The sequence below is a fragment of the Coregonus clupeaformis genome, chromosome 15 (genome assembly GCF_020615455.1).
Source record: "Coregonus clupeaformis isolate EN_2021a chromosome 15, ASM2061545v1, whole genome shotgun sequence".
NCBI lineage: Eukaryota > Metazoa > Chordata > Actinopteri > Salmoniformes > Salmonidae > Coregonus > Coregonus clupeaformis.
In genome coordinates this window covers 26,421,460-26,440,554 of record NC_059206.1, presented here as the reverse complement: position 1 = coordinate 26,440,554, position 19,095 = coordinate 26,421,460, and the positions used below count along the sequence as shown (strand labels likewise).

The 19,095-nt window shown below is 43.9% G+C and overlaps 1 protein-coding gene and 1 non-coding gene across 2 annotated transcripts; one reads left to right on the top strand and one right to left on the bottom strand.

The window, feature by feature from the left end:
- Positions 1–4,958: 4,958 nt before the first annotated feature.
- LOC121582307 (protein MTSS 2-like) lies at positions 4,959–18,112 on the bottom strand. The gene is made up of 3 exons (XM_045225390.1): positions 17,529–18,112; positions 5,299–5,360; positions 4,959–5,079 (listed from the first exon to the last, which is right to left on the bottom strand). Exons 1-3 carry the CDS (start codon positions 17,595–17,597, stop codon positions 4,974–4,976), a joined length of 237 nt encoding a protein of 78 aa, XP_045081325.1. The 5' UTR covers positions 17,598–18,112; the 3' UTR covers positions 4,959–4,973.
- Positions 16,357–16,432, top strand: trnaa-ggc. Its single transcript has one exon. It is a non-coding gene; the product is annotated as a tRNA-Ala (tRNA).
- Positions 18,113–19,095: the final 983 nt, after the last annotated feature.

Here is a 19,095-nt window from a genome sequence, read left to right as displayed (position 1 = left end):
GATCCACCAAATTTTGATAAACTCCCTTATCTATTGGGTGAAATACCACAGTATGCCATCACAGCAGCAGAATTTGTGACCTGTTTGTGACCACAAGAAAAGGGCAACCAGTGAAGAACAAACACCATTGTAAATACAACCCATATTTATGTTTATTTATTTTCCCATTTGTACTTTAACTATTTGCACATTGTTACAACATTGTATATACAGTGGGGAAAAAAAGTATTTAGTCAGCCAACAATTGTGCAAGTTCTCCCACTTAAAAAGATGAGAGAGGCCTGTAATTTTCATCATAGGTACACGTCAACTATGACAGACAAAATGAGAAAAAAATTCCAGAAAATCACATTGTAGGATTTTTAATGAATTTATTTGCAAATTATGGTGGAAAATAAGTATTTGGTCACCTACAAACAAGCAAGATTTCTGGCTCTCACAGACCTGTAACTTCTTGTTTAAGAGGCTCCTCTGTCCCCCACTCGTTACCTGTATTAATGGCACCTGTTTGAACTTGTTATCAGTATAAAAAGACACCTGTCCACAACCTCAAACAGTCACACTCCAAACTCCACTATGGCCAAGACCAAAGAGCTGTCAAAGGACACCAGAAACAAAATTGTAGACCTGCACCAGGCTGGGAAGACTGAATCTGCAATAGGTAAGCAGCTTGGTTTGAAGAAATCAACTGTGGGAGCAATTATTAGGAAATGGAAGACATACAAGACCACTGATAATCTCCCTCGATCTGGGGCTCCACGCAAGATCTCACCCCTGTGGGGTCAAAATGATCACAAGAACGGTGAGCAAAAATCCCAGAACAACACGGGGGGACCTAGTGAATGACCTGCAGAGAGCTGGGACCAAAGTAACAAAGCCTACCATCAGTAACACACTACGCCGCCAGGGACTCAAATCCTGCAGTGCAAGACGTGTCCCCCCTGCTTAAGCCAGTACATGTCCAGGCCCGTCTGAAGTTTGCTAGAGTGCATTTGGATGATCCAGAAGAGGATTGGGAGAATGTCATATGGTCAGATGAAACCAAAATAGAACTTTTTGGTAAAAACTCAACTTGTCGTGTTTGGAGGACAAAGAATGCTGAGTTGCATCCAAAGAACACCATACCTACTGTGAAGCATGGGGGTGGAAACATCATGCTTTGGGGCTGTTTTTTCTGCAAAGGGACCAGGACGACTGATCCGTGTAAAGGAAAGAATGAATGGGGCCATGTATCGTGAGATTTTGAGTGAAAACCTCCTTCCATCAGCAAGGGCATTGAAGATGAAACGTGGCTGGGTCTTTCAGCATGACAATGATCCCAAACACACCGCCCGGCAACGAAGGGTGGCTTCGTAAGAAGCATTTCAAGGTCCTGGAGTGGCTCTAGCCAGTCTTCAGATCTCAACCCCATAGAAAATCATTGGAGGGAGTTGAAAGTCTGTGTTGCCCAGCGACAGCCCCAAAACATCACTGCTCTAGAGGAGATCTGCATGGAGGAATGGGCCAAAATACCAGCAACAGTGTGTGAAAACCTTGTGAAGACTTGCCGCAAACGTTTGACCTGTGTCATTGCCAACAAAGGGTATATAACAAAGTATTTAGAAACTTTTGTTATTGACCAAATACTTATTTTCCACCATAATTTGCAAATAAATTCATTAAAAATCCTACAATGTGATTTTCTGGATATTTTTTTCTCATTTTGTCTGTCATAGTTGACGTGTACCTATGATGAAAATTGCAGGCCTCTCTCATCTTTTTAAGTGGGAGAACTTGCACAATTGGTGGCTGACTAAATACTTTTTTTCCCCACTGTATACATAATATGACATTTGAAATGTCTTTATTCTTTTGGAACTTCTGAGTGTAATGTTTACTGTTAATATTTATTGTTTATTTCACTTTTGTTTACTATCTACTTCACTTGCTTTGGCAATGTTAACATACGGTTCCCATGCCAATAAAGCCCTTAAATTGAATTGAGAGAGAGTGAGAGAGAGAGAGAGAGAGAGAGAGAGAGAGAGAGAAAAAGTAACAGTAAATGTGTAAAGTGAAAGCAGCTGTGTGGAGGGAGATGAGTAGTATAGAGGCAGAGGACAGGTTATTAGAGACAGGAAGCATGTCTCCCCTCACCCTACCCCAAACCCCCAACCCCGGAACACAGCGGCCCCCCACAAGCAAGATGAAAGCCTGGTGTGTGTTTGTGTGTGTTTGCTTGTTTGCCGCAACTCCCCCCCCCCCCCAATGTTTGCTCTGGGGAAAGTGTGAGGTAGTGAGTGAGGGCAGAAGGTCACATCTGAACACACACACACACAAACTCCTCTCCGCAACTCTGCCCCTTGACACTGATCTTTTCCTTCACTCATAGCTCCCTCTCTCGCTCCATATCTCCGCTCTCTACTCTCAACATTCAGACATGCACCCTTCTGTCTCATTCCATATCTCCCTCCCTCTAGGTCCTGTCTGCGGTCCAGTCTAGCCTGTTTGATCCTGCAGTCTGTTAGTTGGCAGTCAGAGAAGAGGCCCACATATGGCACCTGACCAATGGGCAACCTCTGTTAGCCCCTGCTCGCTCCAGCACCATCTCCATACAACTCTACACAACAGCTGTATGCGTTCCAGCTGGATCTGAGCAGTTCCACACACACACACACACACAGGATTCTACAGAACATCTGGATGTGTTACAGCTGGACCTGTGGGGATCCATATCTGGTTTAGCACAACATCTGCCTCTATGCCACCAGCTCAGCCAAGAGCATGGCTTTGGAGCAGGGAACTGGGCTCAGCAGCTCCACATGGACCCGAGGCTGGTGGCCTGTGTTCTGTGTTCTAGAACAGAGAACCACAGAACATCACCACTCCTTGAGAGAAGAGGCTGGTGTACTGTAGCACGAAACTAGAAGCAATTATTTCTGTGTTCTGTACTGTATGTCTGAGAACAGAGCATGGGAGAGAGAGAGCGTCTTCGCCCTGTGGGGCTGAGACAGAGAGACAGAGCCTGTTACTGTAATGGCTCTCTCTCTCTCACACACACACACAGAGACATTCACATTCTAAACGGCCAGAAGAGACAATTACTTAAGAGACACCATTGAACTGGCTTCATTCATTGGAAAGGTCTATTAGAATACATGAGGCAGTCAGAGGGGTAATTGTGCAATAGTATTGAGTCACTACATTTAGTATGATTACTCTATGTTGTAGTTACCACATATATCCTCCATTACCGTGACAACATGCAGTTCTCATGCAGCATGTTGGAATGCACGGCAGATAAACATACTGTACAGATGTGCCTGTCTGCTGCTGCTGCACGTGTGTGTGTGTGTGTGTCTGTGTGCGTGTTGTGTGTGTATATGTGTCTGTGTGCATGTTGTGTGTGCATGTGTGTGTGTGTAGTCATGGATGAGCCATGTGGAGCCCACAGGTCTGTGACCTACATTTGATTGGGCAGCGGTGCCCCCACGGTCCCCACCACAAATCTCCAATAATCACAGCTAGCATCTGCTACAGTCACGACAACAACTGACCAGCCATGCAGACATGACCACAAAGGAATGACACACACACACACGTGCACTGGAGAGTTCTAAACTCTATACATTACTGCTGAATCCCCAAAGAGAAAGAGAGAGAGAAAAAAAAAGGACATTATCTTCCATCTCCTTCCTCTCCTGTCTCTGACATAATAGCTTGTTCCATCTCGTTGTGTCCTTAAAGAACTTCCTATCTATATCTCTCCTTTCCTACATCTCCTCTCCTATAGTGTATTTCCTTCCTCTGTCCCTGGCGGGGTGTGTCTGTGGGTGTGTCCTGCCCTAGGTGGACCCCTATGGTCTCTGGAGGATGTAGGATCATTAGGATGTGCCCCTCACTGCTTTTACAGGCCAGACAGGAAGCACCCAACCCTGTCAGCTCATTAAAAATGCCAAAGCCTGGTGGGGTCTCACACACACAAATGCACACGCTTGTATTATCACACACATGCACACACACACACACACACACACACACACACACACACACACACACACACACTGTACACACATACAGTACAAGAGCCACACCCAATAAGGCCCAGTATTCCATATCCCTAGAAAATGTAGCTTCATTATAAAGCCTACAGGCTGTATTGTCCCTCTGCTCTTGCCATAGAACAAGTCTGAGTGTTCCCCCTAGTAAGGCTTCTGAAAGGAGCTCAGCACAGTCTCCTAACAATGCCCAGAGCCCCCAGCCAAAAATAACCCTGCTGCCCAGCCGCCTGCCACCTCTCCTCTCTCCTGAACTATAAACCAAGCCTTTGTTCTCCGCTCCTCACATTATCCTGTGGGATGATGCTCCACTCATCTCCATTCATCTCCATTCATCTCCATTCATCTCCATTCATCTCCATCTCTGCTCCCTAAACACAGGTAATTCAGGGATGAAAACTCTTCAAAGTTCATAGAGAATGTAACTTCAGGCACGGTATCAAACTCAACTTTTTAATCAGTAAACACATTTATTATAGCTGATAACATCAAGTGCCTGTTAATAAAATCTCATCCCTATCGGCAAGGAGTATCACTTAAGAGGATATGTTCCCCTAACTCATATCCAAGTATAACTGATGTTGTTCACTCACATAAAGGAACACATACACACAGGCACACACGCATACGCACACGCGCACAAACTCACGCACACAAACACACACACACACACACACACACGCACACACGCACTTAATTATGTGGATTCTTTAACTAGATGCATGCATGACAATCTGTCCACACAAACACAGGAGGAGTGATCCCCTAATCACAAAATCTGTCTCTCTATCCTCCTCTGGCAAGGCTGCCCTCCAAAGATTAACCCAAATCAGCTGGGATACTCCCATCCAACTGCCCCCCCCTCACTCACAGACACATTCAAAACGTACACTACACTACACACACACACATATCAACTCCCGTGTCCTCAGAGCGAGCTCACTCACACACACATCTGGAAGCCCACGTACCTCTGGTGTTGGTGGCCATGTCCGCCACCTTCTGAAAGGCATCCAGGAAGGCCACTGCTGCCAGCACTGTGGTCCTGAGAGCAGAGCAGAGCGGGACAGAGCAGACAGGACAGACAGACACATGATTTGGCACCAGTTCACAACCACAGCCATTTCAACATAAACAAACATAGTCAGTAGATCTGGCGCCTCAGAGCAGACAGAGGGGGATTACATTGTTGTCAATGGCACTGGCTGGGATACTCATTGACGGGCACTGCTCTAGTACACACAGGACAGTGGCTGGGGCTTACCTGAGCTGGGAGTGCAGTTTGGTGGCCTTGGCACTGAAGTCCTCCCACACGGGGTATGAACACTGGGAATAAATAAATAAAAGGGACACGTTAGAATCTATATTTTAGGACATTATGCAATGCAACTGGTGCATGGTCTGTACAAATATTTAACAGGTCTGACCTCACATACAACACACGAGTCAACATTGTATGCTCTAGACTTGTGTTTGCGCACTATACTCTCAGAAAAAAAGGTGCTATCTAGAACCTAAAAGGGTTCTTCGGCTGTCCCCAAAGGAGAACCCTTTGAAAAACCATTTTTGGTTCCAGGTAGAACCATTTCAGTTCCAGGTAGAACCCTTTTGAGTTCTGTGTAGAACCCTTCCACTGAGGGTTCTACATGGAACCCAAAAAAGTTCTACCTGGAACCAAAATGGGTTCTACCTAGAACCAAAAAGGGTTCTCCTATGGGGACAGCCGAAGAACCCCTTTGGAACTCTTTTTTCAAAGAGTGTAATATAAAATAAGCACTTCACGTGCAGCATTGCACCTCCCATGAGGAGCAGAATATTCAGGGTAAAATAATGTTATGGTAAACGGGCAGGAAGAAAAAAATGTCTGCTATGTTCCCTGGTCTGAGTCATCACTGTCTGTGATTGGGCAACACATCCTCTGTTTCCACCAGCCCCTGGCACCGGCAGACATCAAAAGAAGCAATGAATGGCAACGCAAATCCCAAAATGACTTTGTGAAGTTCTCTACTTTTCTTCCCTAGATAGGTGTAATTTCTCTTTGTTCAGACCCATTATCACACACAAATTATCCACAAGGTAAAGAGCAGTACATGCAGTGGAGGATGCTGGGATGACGGCTCATAATAATGGCTGGAACGTAGTCAATGGAATGGCATCATGGAAACCATGTGTTTGATGTAATTGATACCATTCCACCAATTCCGCTCCAGCCATTTCCACGAAACTGTCCTCCCCAATTAAGCTGCCACCAACCTCCTGTGAGTGCATGGTGTTATAGGTTGACTATAACATCTCTTCTACCTGCAGGGCAGAGTGTGTGTCGAGCCCTCCGTGCCTCTCTCTGCCTTTGTTATCAGACGCTAAGGCCTGGCTTTGAGAGCAGCAGATCAGACGGCTGTGTGTCCAAGCCTGAAATAAGCCTCACTCCACAGCACAGCTGGGGGCTGGAGATCTCCATGAGCAAGTACCCCCATGTCCCCCGCCAGCTTCAAACCCCAGCCCCCAAACCCCTAGCATGCAGGGAGAGAGAGGGGAAGAGGGGATAAGAACCAGGGAGATAGTGGGAGGAAAAGACAAAAGAGAATTGCAGCGAGGGAGACAGGAAAGAGAGAGGATGAAGAGGAGCGTTTAAGGGACCCTACCGGAGCGGAGGACCAGTGATGTCACGGGGGCTACAGTGGGTGACAGTGGGCATCTCGACCTTTGATCTGTCATCTCATTCCTGGTGTTTGATGTCAGTTAATTTGGTCTGAAATCAGAGCAGCATTTCCCTGCGGTCCCCGTCTGTGTTTGAAGTGCTCTAATCTTGCAATGTTGCAAGCCTGACATCTATCAGGAGAGGCCTTGTGGATGGGAGATAAGGAGAGGGCGACGCCTCCTCTCCATTACAATTGGCATTTTAATCCAATTGAGGGGATCCTGGCGGTGCCCGACTGTGTAACAATTGTTTATTAGGTTCATTGTAGGCCTGGGGATATTTTATTTCCCATCCTCCTCTCTGAATCACTCACTCACTCCTAATCGACTTGCAACATGACCCACAAACAATGAGATAAGGACCTCTCTCCATCCATCCATCCGCCTGGATGGTTCCCAGGTAAAGAGAGCAGGCTATTTTCCCTTTAGCTTAACCAAGTGGAACAACAGAGCCATTAAAGGTGCAATCTAATCAGAAAAAAAGAACAACCCAGAGGCAGGGGAAGACTGATGATGCAGAGCAAAGACAGCAACAAGGAAGAAGAAACATATCTTTCTGCATTACAGCATTGACATTGCTTTGACAATGCATTGCTGTTTATGTCCCTGGAGGTCAAGGCATACAAACAGTAGCATGACATAACTGCAACGTTGATAGAACCTTTAGAGTGAGTGCCATTGTTCTGCCAGGGCAGGCTGGCTGCCACTGGGCAGGTCTGCAGCTGTGTTCTCCTCAAAGGCCACTCAGCCACTGATAGGATGATATTGCATCACCACTTCCTCTTCTGCACATAAAGACATCCTCACAGTAGTGACGGCACACAGAAAACTCCATAGTAACACATCTCACGCCTGACTACCCCTAGACATGCAGCGCATCATCTATCCCTTGCACCAGCTCTCGCTCACTCCTCAAAGGTTAAAGGTTATAGGTTACATGATGGGCTAGCTAGACTCTGTGGAACTCTCCAGGGAGTTTACAGTCCATTGGCCTATATCTGCGCTCAGCGGACTTGAATTCTGTTCTGTGGTTTAGCGAACCAACCATATTTACTCGAGTGAATGAAAAGCTCACAGCTTCATCTCTTTGTTCCTTTGTTCTCTGGACGATGACATAAACCACAGATTCAAGAGTGGATTAGCCCAATTCCAGCTCTTTAATCGGGCCAATTCAGACTTTTAAAGATAAATAAAACATCCACACAATAGAGGCTAATTTCACAGTTCTTTATGCTAATACAATACATCCCATTTTGGATGTGCTGGAAAGGATACTGTAGACATTCCCTCTATAGCAACTGTGTGAGACGAGGAACCAATGGTGATTCCCTAGCTTATTAAGAAGCCCCTTTACAGGCTGTCGGAACAAGGACAGGGCACAGACAGGGAAGGGCAAAGGGTTAATAGATGCATATGGCTAAGCTTAATTAAGTAATTGGAAGCAGAGCTACACGTACAAACGTGAGCACCCACAAAGTCTACTACATCTTGTTGCCTAATCTCCAGATCAACAGGAGCTCCTGCTACATAGATCCAGGAAAGTAGACTTCTCCAAGGGCTTTACTGTATCAGTAGACCACATGAGTTCAGCTGGAGTGCTGGACACAGGCAATGCACATGACAAGTTTGATTGAATGGAAATGTTCACTAAGTCACAGGTGGTTGGTGGCACCTTAATTGGGGAGAACAGGCTCGTGGTAATGGCTGGAGCGGAATTAGTGGAATGGTATCAAATACATTAAACACATGGGCTCCATGTGTTTGATGCCATTCCATTAGCTCCTTTCCAGACATTATTATGAGTTGTCCTCCACTGCACTAAGTGTTGTATCTAGTTAGTGTGATGAATCTCCTAGTGCCTGTGACTTGTCATCAAGTGACTCATGTTGGACCTGAGGTTGTAAATGGGCATTTCCATCTAAAAGGACCCATGGGCGGCAGGTAGCTTAGTGGGTAAGAGCATTGTGCCAGTAACCGAAAGGTCGCTGGTTATAACCTCCGAGCCGACTAGGTGAAAAATCTGTCGATGTGCCCTTAAGCAAGGTACTTAACCCTAATTGCTCCTGTAAGTCGCTCTGGATAAGAGCGTCTGCTAAATGACGTAAATGTAAAAATGAGCACCAACATGTGAAGTTCATAGGAGCATGCCAAATTGGGTGTCAAATGAAAGCTACGAGTCTATATTTATTTTTAAATTGAGGGATATATACATTTTTCAACCATTCTCCATCCTAAAAATGTGGAATAAGCAAAGGCTTTGATTTCTGGTCAAATAGATAGAAAGGGGGTCTTAGACAGGTAAAATAAAAACACAATAATATTGAAGTAAAGACCCCTGCCAACTAATATCAACACTTATATTTTGTTTTGGAGAAATGATTTGCCTTCTGTAAATTTAAGAAACATTGCCTTGTGCCTTGTAATTCCATTACCAAAAACCCACATATCTTTAAGATATTTTCTAATTTCTCTCCCTCATGAGGAGGGAAGATAGTAAAGTTCACAAAAGGAACAAGTAAAGGTAGACCTACAAATTAGTTATAGTGTTTTTACTGATATCAAGTTTGTTTATGAATTATTAAGTAATTAAAACAGTAAAGAAATTACTGTGATTGAATTGGCTACAATGTGAAATCAGTCACAAACCACAGTTTTTTTAAATGTAAATGTGATATTAAAGTTTTTTATTTTTTATACTTTTAATATTTCTAAAACCTGTTTTTGCTTTGTCATTATGGGGTATTGTGGTCTGAATACCTTCCGAATGCAGTACTGAACTCTACTGTGCTGTGATCTACTGTGCTGTACTGTGATGTGCAAAAATGTTAAACATCTTTGATTGTTTCAGATTTGGTCTGGTCCGGACCAACCAAATGTGGTCTTGTTTGGGGGCGGAGCTCATTACAATAATAGCTATTGTGTAAAATAATACCAAATATGCAAAATAAGGATATTGCATATTTCTACATTTTTATACCTTCTTCTGGTTAACAATTAAGTACCTTACTGTGATTGTTTTCAATTATAATGGTCAAAAATAACGAAAAATGGCTTCTTAGCAAAGACCAATTTCTCAATTTCTGAGTGGGGAGGGGAAAATTAAAAACTAGCTGTTATTGGCAGAGGTTTGGAACAATATTTCTTATTGGTCGATTAACAAATGTACTGCTTGGTGATTTCACCAGGTAGGCCAAAACTCTATTCCACCAAAACAGGAAATTTCAGGCGGTCTTTTCAAACAGCTCTTACATTAAAAGGGCATTATCATAATTTTCACAATATTATTGAAACCTCATTGTGTGGAAATATATATATAAAACACAGTAAAAATCTAATTTGCACTGGGTTTTTAACTGAGTTTTTTGAAAATGTGGTCGCATAAAAAACTAAGGGTGAACTTTGCTTCTGCACAGTTCTTCCAGTAAATGTGTTTTTGTGAAATGTTCTGTGTAAATTGTTCAAGTAGTCCTTGTGCATAGAGTGGTATGGTCTGTTAAACTTTGAAATCAATGGTTTTTGTTTGGATTATATTTTAAAGTGAAAAATCTGAGTCAAAGCATAATTCCGTTACTGTGGAATTGCCTAAATATAACCTCTGGATCCAGTCTTCTCCATCCCCTGCACTGTACGTAAATACTACTGACTCTGTCTCCACTGTTGCTGCTCCACACCAACTAAATAGACCGCTTGGTTCTCTACAGATACACATTATCCGAGGGTAGATACACAAATATACGCCTTAGGTTACTTTCACATCATGTTGGCAAATCATTGCTCTCAAATGACATTAGGATACAGGCAGCAAGTTGTTGTCAGATGAAACAGAAAGATTGTGTGTTGCATAATTTATGAGGAAGAAGATCTTACCAATTTAAACATAGTAATAAAAACGAAACTATCCTGCCCTGCCCTTCTGCCATGGGACAAGGTTAATCATAGACTCTGTTGAAGTCTTTAGAATCTAGAATGTGAAAACATTTGCTACATTCTCTTCCCAGACATCACAAACAGATAAGGTAAGACCCAATGCTCCCACTCATTTCTAGTTACTTTTTGTTTCTTCAGCCATGAAAAAAACGGGGGATGAAGATGGAGGGGAGTTGAGGTACCCAGAGAGATGGAGGGATGGCTGGTGGAGGTTGATGCCTACAGGTGTCTGACTGGCTGGGGCCTGGGCTGCTCAGTGTGTCTCAGTAGTGTCAAGCACTTCCAGGCCCTTGATAAAAATAACAGATTTGGTTCAACCTCATATCCCCACCCACGCAGTACATCTCACTCACTGGTGTGAATGAATGATGGAGGGAAATAGAGAAATAATCTCCCTCTTCACCATTTACCACAGCAGCCTGCAGCCTTGCAGAAATGAATAATGGAAATCACTTAATATGAGAGGCACAGCTTATTCCTCCATGTCTGTCTCTCACTCTCTCTCTCTCCATCCCTGTCTCTCTCTCAATATGTCTGTCTCTCTCTGTCTCACTTTATGTGCCTTTCATTCTATCTCATTCTGTCTCATATGTTCTCTCAATCTTTCTTACCATCATCGCCCTTCTTTGTTCTAGTCATCCATTTTAGCTCTCTAACTCACTTTATGGCTCTCCATCCCTGGTCTAGTTGTCCCAGGTCTCCACAGTTGTATTTGTGTAGTGGCTGTGGGTGCACCACTCAGCCTAATTGAATGGGAGTCTTCACTGAGGTTCTCTGTGTGACTGACTGCCACCACTGAGATACTGTATATAGTGGCATAAGAATACATGGCAGGTCTGTGATGGAAAAGCAGGTAGCATTTTGTAGCACTCTCATTGGTGGGGATGGTCGCCGACGGCTGTCCATCATGCAGAGACAGTGAGGAATGCAGATGTGTCTTGTTGGAGGGCGGGGTGTCCTCTTTGCCTGGACCCAGACCAAACATTGTCAGTAAGCCCCATAGTAAGACCTAGAAAACCATACTAAATACCTTTGCATTAGAGAACAGTAGACAGTGGATGTGCGTATTAAAATAATAATCCACTCTATTTTGTTCTTCCAGTAGTTTGATTAAAAAAACGGTGCAAAAATATTGATTTGACACCATTTCTTTCCCCCGTTCATAATTATCAATGTGCTGAGTGGTTTTACAGTCAACAAATGAATGTGATGAGATGGGTTTGACAGGCCCGACAAAGCCTGCACTGAGAACCACTGGCACTGTCCCAATGTGATTTCTCAATCTGAAACCAGTCGATTCATCTCTAACGAGCCTAACGAGAGGCAGAGAACACATGCTCATTTAGAAGCCCAGGGCCCTTCACGTTGTCATGGCATCAATGGCCCCTAAAAAGGGATGATAATTTGTGGGAGCACGGACACATGAGTCACGGGAATGGATGTCCTCTCTGGTCCTCTGCCTCTCTGCCCAAAGTCAGTGTTCTGAAATTGGTCACATGTGCAGCTGTTAACACGCACTCTAAGCAATGCTGTGGGATCTCCCCAAGTTAGCCAGACCACACACACATATTGTGCCTGTATGGGGTCGTTTCAATGCTCTAAGTCATAGGAAGAAACTGTCAGACTTTGCATGTCTTATGGAAAGCACAAGCTTTATGGTTCATCCCACATTCATCTGTTTGCTAATGTTGTTGTTGTTGCAACTCGGACACAAAGATGAGACTACACAACACAACATTATACATAGACATGTATGACCCAGCGTCGTCCGGGTTTGGCCGGTGTAGGCCGTCATTGTAAATAATAATTTGTTCTTAACTGACTTGCCTAGTTAAATAAAGGTTAAATTTTAAATACATTTTTTTTAAAAGACAAACACTCACACGCCATGCTACACACAAGACAATCAGAGAAAAAATAAACATCTGACTACCACATGACCAATAACACGCATATAAACTATGAATCGTCAAACGGACACACAACCTGACAAGGTAATCATTCCAGAATACTCTGGTGCACACACACACACACACACACACACACACACACACACACACACATAAACACTCTGAGCCAGATGGTTGTGTCCTGTTGTGTGTGTGTGAAGGCAGAATGCCTGTCTAAGACAGACTGGTATGCACACCTTAGAGAGAAGTGTAGCAGGGCCTGAGAATGTAAACAGCCAAAATCTACGACGAGTCCAGCTGGCAAACAAACCACGTCATGGACTTCTCCTGCCTCCTGTCTTCACTCTAGTCCCAGGTACCCCTGACTCCCTATCTGTCTCTATTGGCACTGCACTGAGCATGTGGTCAGCACACACTGGGCCAGCCTATAGGGAGACAAGCTGACCGTGAATGTGACCCCCTGTGCTTTCAAATCAAATCACCTCCATCCTCGCTCTGTCACCACACATAATAACCATGTAATAACAAGACATAGCCCTGAGGGATGTAGCCTACACTGCCAGACATCAAAACTATGAAATAACACATATGGAATCATGTAGTAACCAAAAAAGTCTTAAACAAATCTAAATATATTTGAGATTTGAGATTCTTCAAATAGCCACCCTTTGCCTTGATGACAGCTTGGCACACTCTTGGCATTCTCTCAACCAGCTTCACCTGGAATGCTTTTCCAACAGTCTTGAAGGAGTTCCCACATATGCTGAGCACTCTGCCGTCCGACTCATCCCAAACCATCTCAATTGAGTTGAGGTCAGGGGATTGTGGAGGCCAGGTCATCTGATGCAGCACTCCATCAATCTCCTTCTTGGTAAAATAGCCATTACACAGCCTGGAGGTGTGTTGGATCATTGTTCTGTTGAAAAACAAATGATAGTCCCACTACCCCAAACCAGATGGGATGGCGTATTGCTGCAGAATGCTGTGGTAGCCATGCTGGTTAAGTGTGCCTTGAATTCTAAATAAATCACAGACAGTGTGACCAGCAAAGCACCCCCACACCATAACACCTCCTCCTCCATGCTTTACGGTGGGAAATACACATGTGGAGATCATCTGTTCACCCACACAGCGTCTCACAAAGCCACGGCGCTTGGAACCATACATCTCCAATTTGGACTCCAGACTAAAGGACACATTTCCACCGGTCTAATGTCCATTGCTTGTGTTTCTTGGCCCAAGCAGGTCACTTCTTCTTATTGGTGTCCTTTAGTAGTGGTTTCTTTGCAGCAATTCGACCATGAAGTCCTGATTCACACAGTCCCCTCTGAACAGTTGATGTTGAGATGTGTCTGTGACTTGAACTCTGTGAAGCATTTATTTGGGCTGCAATTTCTGAGGCTGGTAACTCTAATTAACTTGTCCTCTGCAGCAGATGTAACTCTGCGTCTTCCATTCCTATGGCGGTCCTCATGAGAGCCAGTTTCATCATAGTGCTTGATGGTTTTTGCGACTGCAAAGTTATTGAAATGTTCCGTATTGACTGACCTTCATGTCTTAAAGTAATGATGGACTGTCATTTCTCTTTGCTTATTTGAGCTGTTCTTGCCATAATATGGACTTGGTCTTTTACCAAATAGGGCTATCTTCTGTATACCCCCCCCACCTTGTCACAACACAACTGATTGGCTCAAACGTATTAAGAAATAAAGAAATTCCACAAATTAACTTTTAAGAATGTACACCTGTTAATTGAAATGCATTCCAGGTGACTACCTCATGAAGCTGGTTGAGAGAATGCCAAGAGTGTGCAAAGCTGTCATCAAGGCAAAGGGTGGCTATTTGAAGAATCTCAAATATAAAATATATTTTGATTTGTTTAACACTTTTTTGGTTACTACATGATTCCATATGTGTTATTTCATAGTTTTGATGTCTTCACTATTATTCTACAATGTAAAAAATTGTAAAAATAAAGAACATCCCTTGAATGAGTAGGTGTGTCCAACCTTTTGACTGGTAGTGTATATTCCCGTCTATGTCTCCTTAAAGGGGGCATACACACACCCCACCTATACACTCATGAAGTAAGATGTGCAAACAAAGGACTACTCACTCTCTCTTACACATTACACCATACGGTGAGAGGGGGGGGCTCTCTCTGGAGAACAGAGGGGGGTCTCTTTGATGTCATTGTGGTTGTAATGTACATTCCTTTCAGTGAAACATCTAACTCATGTACTGTATGCTTATTTCAGAGAGGCCTCCAGTTCGCTCATCATGGCACTGTGCTGTATTGCACCGTACCATACTACATGTTGTCGACTGTGTCTTTAGTGCAGTTGTGTTACCAGCTATTGTACTGGGCATGTCTCCTGCAGTGTGAACAAAGAGAAAGCCTGGTAGACAGAGCCAGTGATTCTAGGAGAGGAGACACATATGAGAAGTGACTGGTGACTGTGCATGCCCTATGGGGGTGTCAATCCCCCTGCAACAAAGGGATAGTGAGAGAGAGCGAGAGAGAGAGAGAGAGAGAGAGGAAGGGGAAATTCTTGCCTAAACATCCTCCAGTTGAAACACTTTACTTGGACATGGATCAATTGCATGGGTATGTAAAACTGACCTGTCACACATTACATTTTAGTCATTTAGCAGACGCTCTTATCCAGAGCAACTTACAGTTAGTGAGTGCAAACATTTTCATACTGGTCCCCCGTGGGAATCGAACCCACAACCCTGGCGTTGCAAGCGCCATGCTCTACCAACTGAACTACAGGGGAGTAGTGTAATAAGGAATGCATTCCTCAATTAGTTAAGTCTATAGTGCATCATTCAATATATTTGCATTTCATTGTTCAGTGAAGAGATATTTTGTCTTGAGCCGTCATGGGGGCATATATCAGCTGGAGAGGATAATAATTGTTCAATGATAGCATGACAGCACTGACTTTACTGTTAAGTACTGTGACAGCATCACTAAACACTGGTATGTCTAGTGTAAATAACATCTTAAGCATAGTCAGCCATAAAGATACAAATAGCTGAGGCCCTGCTCGCATTACAATCTATGTCCAACAACAGGGCATCCTAGGGTCTCCATTCGTGTGTGTGTGTTTTCCTCTCTTCTGCCACCAACAACAGCAGTCTTCTGAGAGGTGGGTCATTAGCGCAACATGAGGTTGTCATGAGGTTGTCTGGGGTTACATGAGAGCACAGCAATCAGCCAGTGGCTTAGATCTTACCATGTAGCATCTCACTCTGCAATGGGGACACCCACTAAAGACTATTGCAATGGCAAGCCTGAGTCTCCAAGTAACCAGTGGAGGATGGATGCTGCTGAAGTTACTATTTGAGCCATATTTTAGTATCCTCCTAAGAGATCAGATGAAGACCATGGGATATGTGTCTTAAATCATTAATGAGATGAGTGTGTCCAGAGAGAGAGAGAGAGAGAGAGAGAGAGAGAGAGAGAGAGAGAGAGAGAGAGAGAGAGAGAGAGAGAGAGAGAGAGAGAGAGAGAGAGAGAGAGAGAGAGAGAGAGAGAGAGAAGAGAAGAGAAGAGAAGAGAGAGAGAGAGAGAGAGAGAGAGAGAGAGAGAGAGAGAGAGAGAGAGAGAGAGAGAGAGAGAGAGAGATGTAACCATAAGAGCAGGGTGTGTGTCACAGGTTCTTAGTTTAGGATGTTGTTAATCCGAGGTTGCAGTTTGACGTGGCCCTAGCTCCTTCATAACCCTGTGAAGTTCACACAGCTAGATGGTCCATGCAGGAATAATAACCATGCAGAGCATGGGTCCCGTGTAGCTCAGTTGGTAGAGCATGGCGTTGGCAATGCCAGGGTTGTGGGTTTGATTCCCACGGGGGGCCAGTATGAAAAAAAAAAAAACCTGTATGCACTAACTGTAAGTCGCTCTGGATAAGAGTGTTTGCTAAAATGTAAATGTAACAACAGCTTTACTTATTCACATGAGACTGGGACTCGGATGATGTAGACATCCCTTGATGTAGCTTCAAACCCATGATTTCTCACACAGTGGAAAGAAAGGCACAGATGATGAGATGGAAACAACAGTAGTCATGTTACTGGTCCCAAGTGAGAGCTATGATTTCCTGTTCAAAGTGTAAGACTGTCCACATACTAAGTATGCCAAATAATGTCTTCTCATATGGACCATTGCTGCTCAAATAGCACCTTGATGTGAAGCCAGTAGACTACCCAGAGAAGAAGGCCAGACCATACAGTAGGATAGGCCTACACCATGGGCCATTCAGACAGACACAGTGGTGTGCACTGCTGGAGGCATGATGGCTGTTCAAGTTCTCATGCTTGCCTCACACGGTCTCTTTAAAAATCAGCTTGGCAGAAAATCAATGGTGCTGCTTTCTACAAGAGGGAGAAAATCGCCTATCTTTCTCACACAGCCTATAACAGCGGTTTTTATTTACAGAATGCAAAAAGATCATGGGGCATGTGAAAATGGCATGGTTAAATCTGACAGTTTAACGAATTTAATTTGTGGTAATAAAAGCTGAATACACGCACATTTATTCAATCATAAATTATCCATGAGGTTATAATCCATATCGTGTTCGAATACACATGCTTACCCTAACACACACATGGATTCATAGCCTACATGATGACTAGGGTTAACCTGATCTATGTAGAGTAAACCAACGCTCTGACTCACACAAAGCACAGGCAATGGTGATCGAGCAATTGGATTCAATTATAGCAGCTGTCAAAAAAACATTTCCAAAGCAATGACGCGACAAATGCGCAACCTTGATGCGGAAAATCACTATCAGGTAGGTGCTGGCTGGGTAGGTAGCCTAACGCCGCACTGTGACAGAATAACGGTTCCATGTCCTCGAGAGTGAAAACAAGCAGCACACAAATGCAGGTAAATCATCCCCTTTGAAAATAATGGATACATGTTGAGCAATAATGATGCCCGACCTACCTTCATATCATTGACAATCGCCTGGAATAGTCCACCTAACGCCCCGCACTCCTTCTCCACCGTCTCCATGTTCACTAAATCCAGGGTTCACCAAATACGGACAGGGCACAAAACCCCACCAAATGTATTTCCACGGTAGAAATAGCGATTGCGGAGCCTTGTTCTTCTCTCCTTCCCTATCTGTGCCCAGCGTAAAATACAGGATGAGGACGTTTGTTTAAAAGAGAAAGGATACACAACTACGGTTCAATTATTTCTGTCGTCGACTGTTGGCTCGCTCCCAGTGTCCGTGGAACACCAAACGAGTGATGATGAGAGAAGAGAGATGTTGCTCTCTCTCCCGTCCCAGCTGCGGGTCTAGAGCCCGAGATAGGAGGTAAAGCATGTAGAGGGCACCGCGATGGACACTCTCATCTTCGGATAGCAAGGAGAAATCGAGTTGGGTTGATGAGAGGCAATAGCTCCGGAGTGATGTATCACAATGTGAGACAGTAGGTTGGTGAGTAGGCCTACCGGGGGAGCGCGAGGCTGCCCGTGATTGGAGCAGAGGCAGTGGGCTGCGCTGCGGAGTGAGCAGAGCCAGTAATTCGATCTATGGGAATCGAAAGGGGCCGGACAGCTCTCTTGTCACATGGAGGTGGTATTGGGAAGGGAGGGGTTATACGCGGGGGTGCAGGCGCATACACACACACACATCCACACACACACACACGCAAGCCCATCAAACATTTCAATGCGAAAGGGGAGAAACGTCAAACAGATTTAGCTACCAGCAAACAATGGTATGGGGGCGCATGCCGAATGCGCCTGTGCGCAGGGGAAAGGCTTTGTGATGGCTCAGTTGTTGTGGTTCAATTCATTAGAGCGTTTCACACAGTATGGCTATTACACAACACTACAGGATCAACAAACATGCTTTCTATTGTGTTTGATCAACAAAAAAAACAATGGGGGCTTGAATAGCCTTTTGGATTATTAAACCTAAACAAACAAAAATATGGCATATGCGTAAACTTGTCGTTAGACCGTGATTAATTAGACTACAGTGTAATATCTTAATTAATATGCAGACCACTGTATAACTATATTATAATGATCTCATCCGTTCTTGGGTAGAGAACATTATCCGGTCATATGCACACAGTCAATCCTCCTCTGTATTAGAAATAATGTTCCACTCATTCCCTGTGCCTCATTCATTGACATGGTGGTAAAGGCTTTGGTCTCTAGCCTACCTTTATGATATTTAAAATCAAATACAATTTTATTTGTCACATGTGCCGAATAGAACTGGTGTAAACCTTATGGTAAAATGCTTACTTATAAGCCCTTAGGCAACAATGCAGTTTTTTTTTAAGTAAGACAATTTTGGGTTAAAAAAAAAACACACTAAAAACAAAAGTAAAAAAAACTATAAAATAACAACAATGAGGCTATATACAGGGGGTTCCTGTGCCGAGTCAATGTGTGGAGGTGCATGTTAGTCGAGGTAATTTTGGTAATATGTACATGTAGGTAGGGGTCAAGTGACTTTGCATAGATAATAAACAGTGAGTAGCAGCAGTGT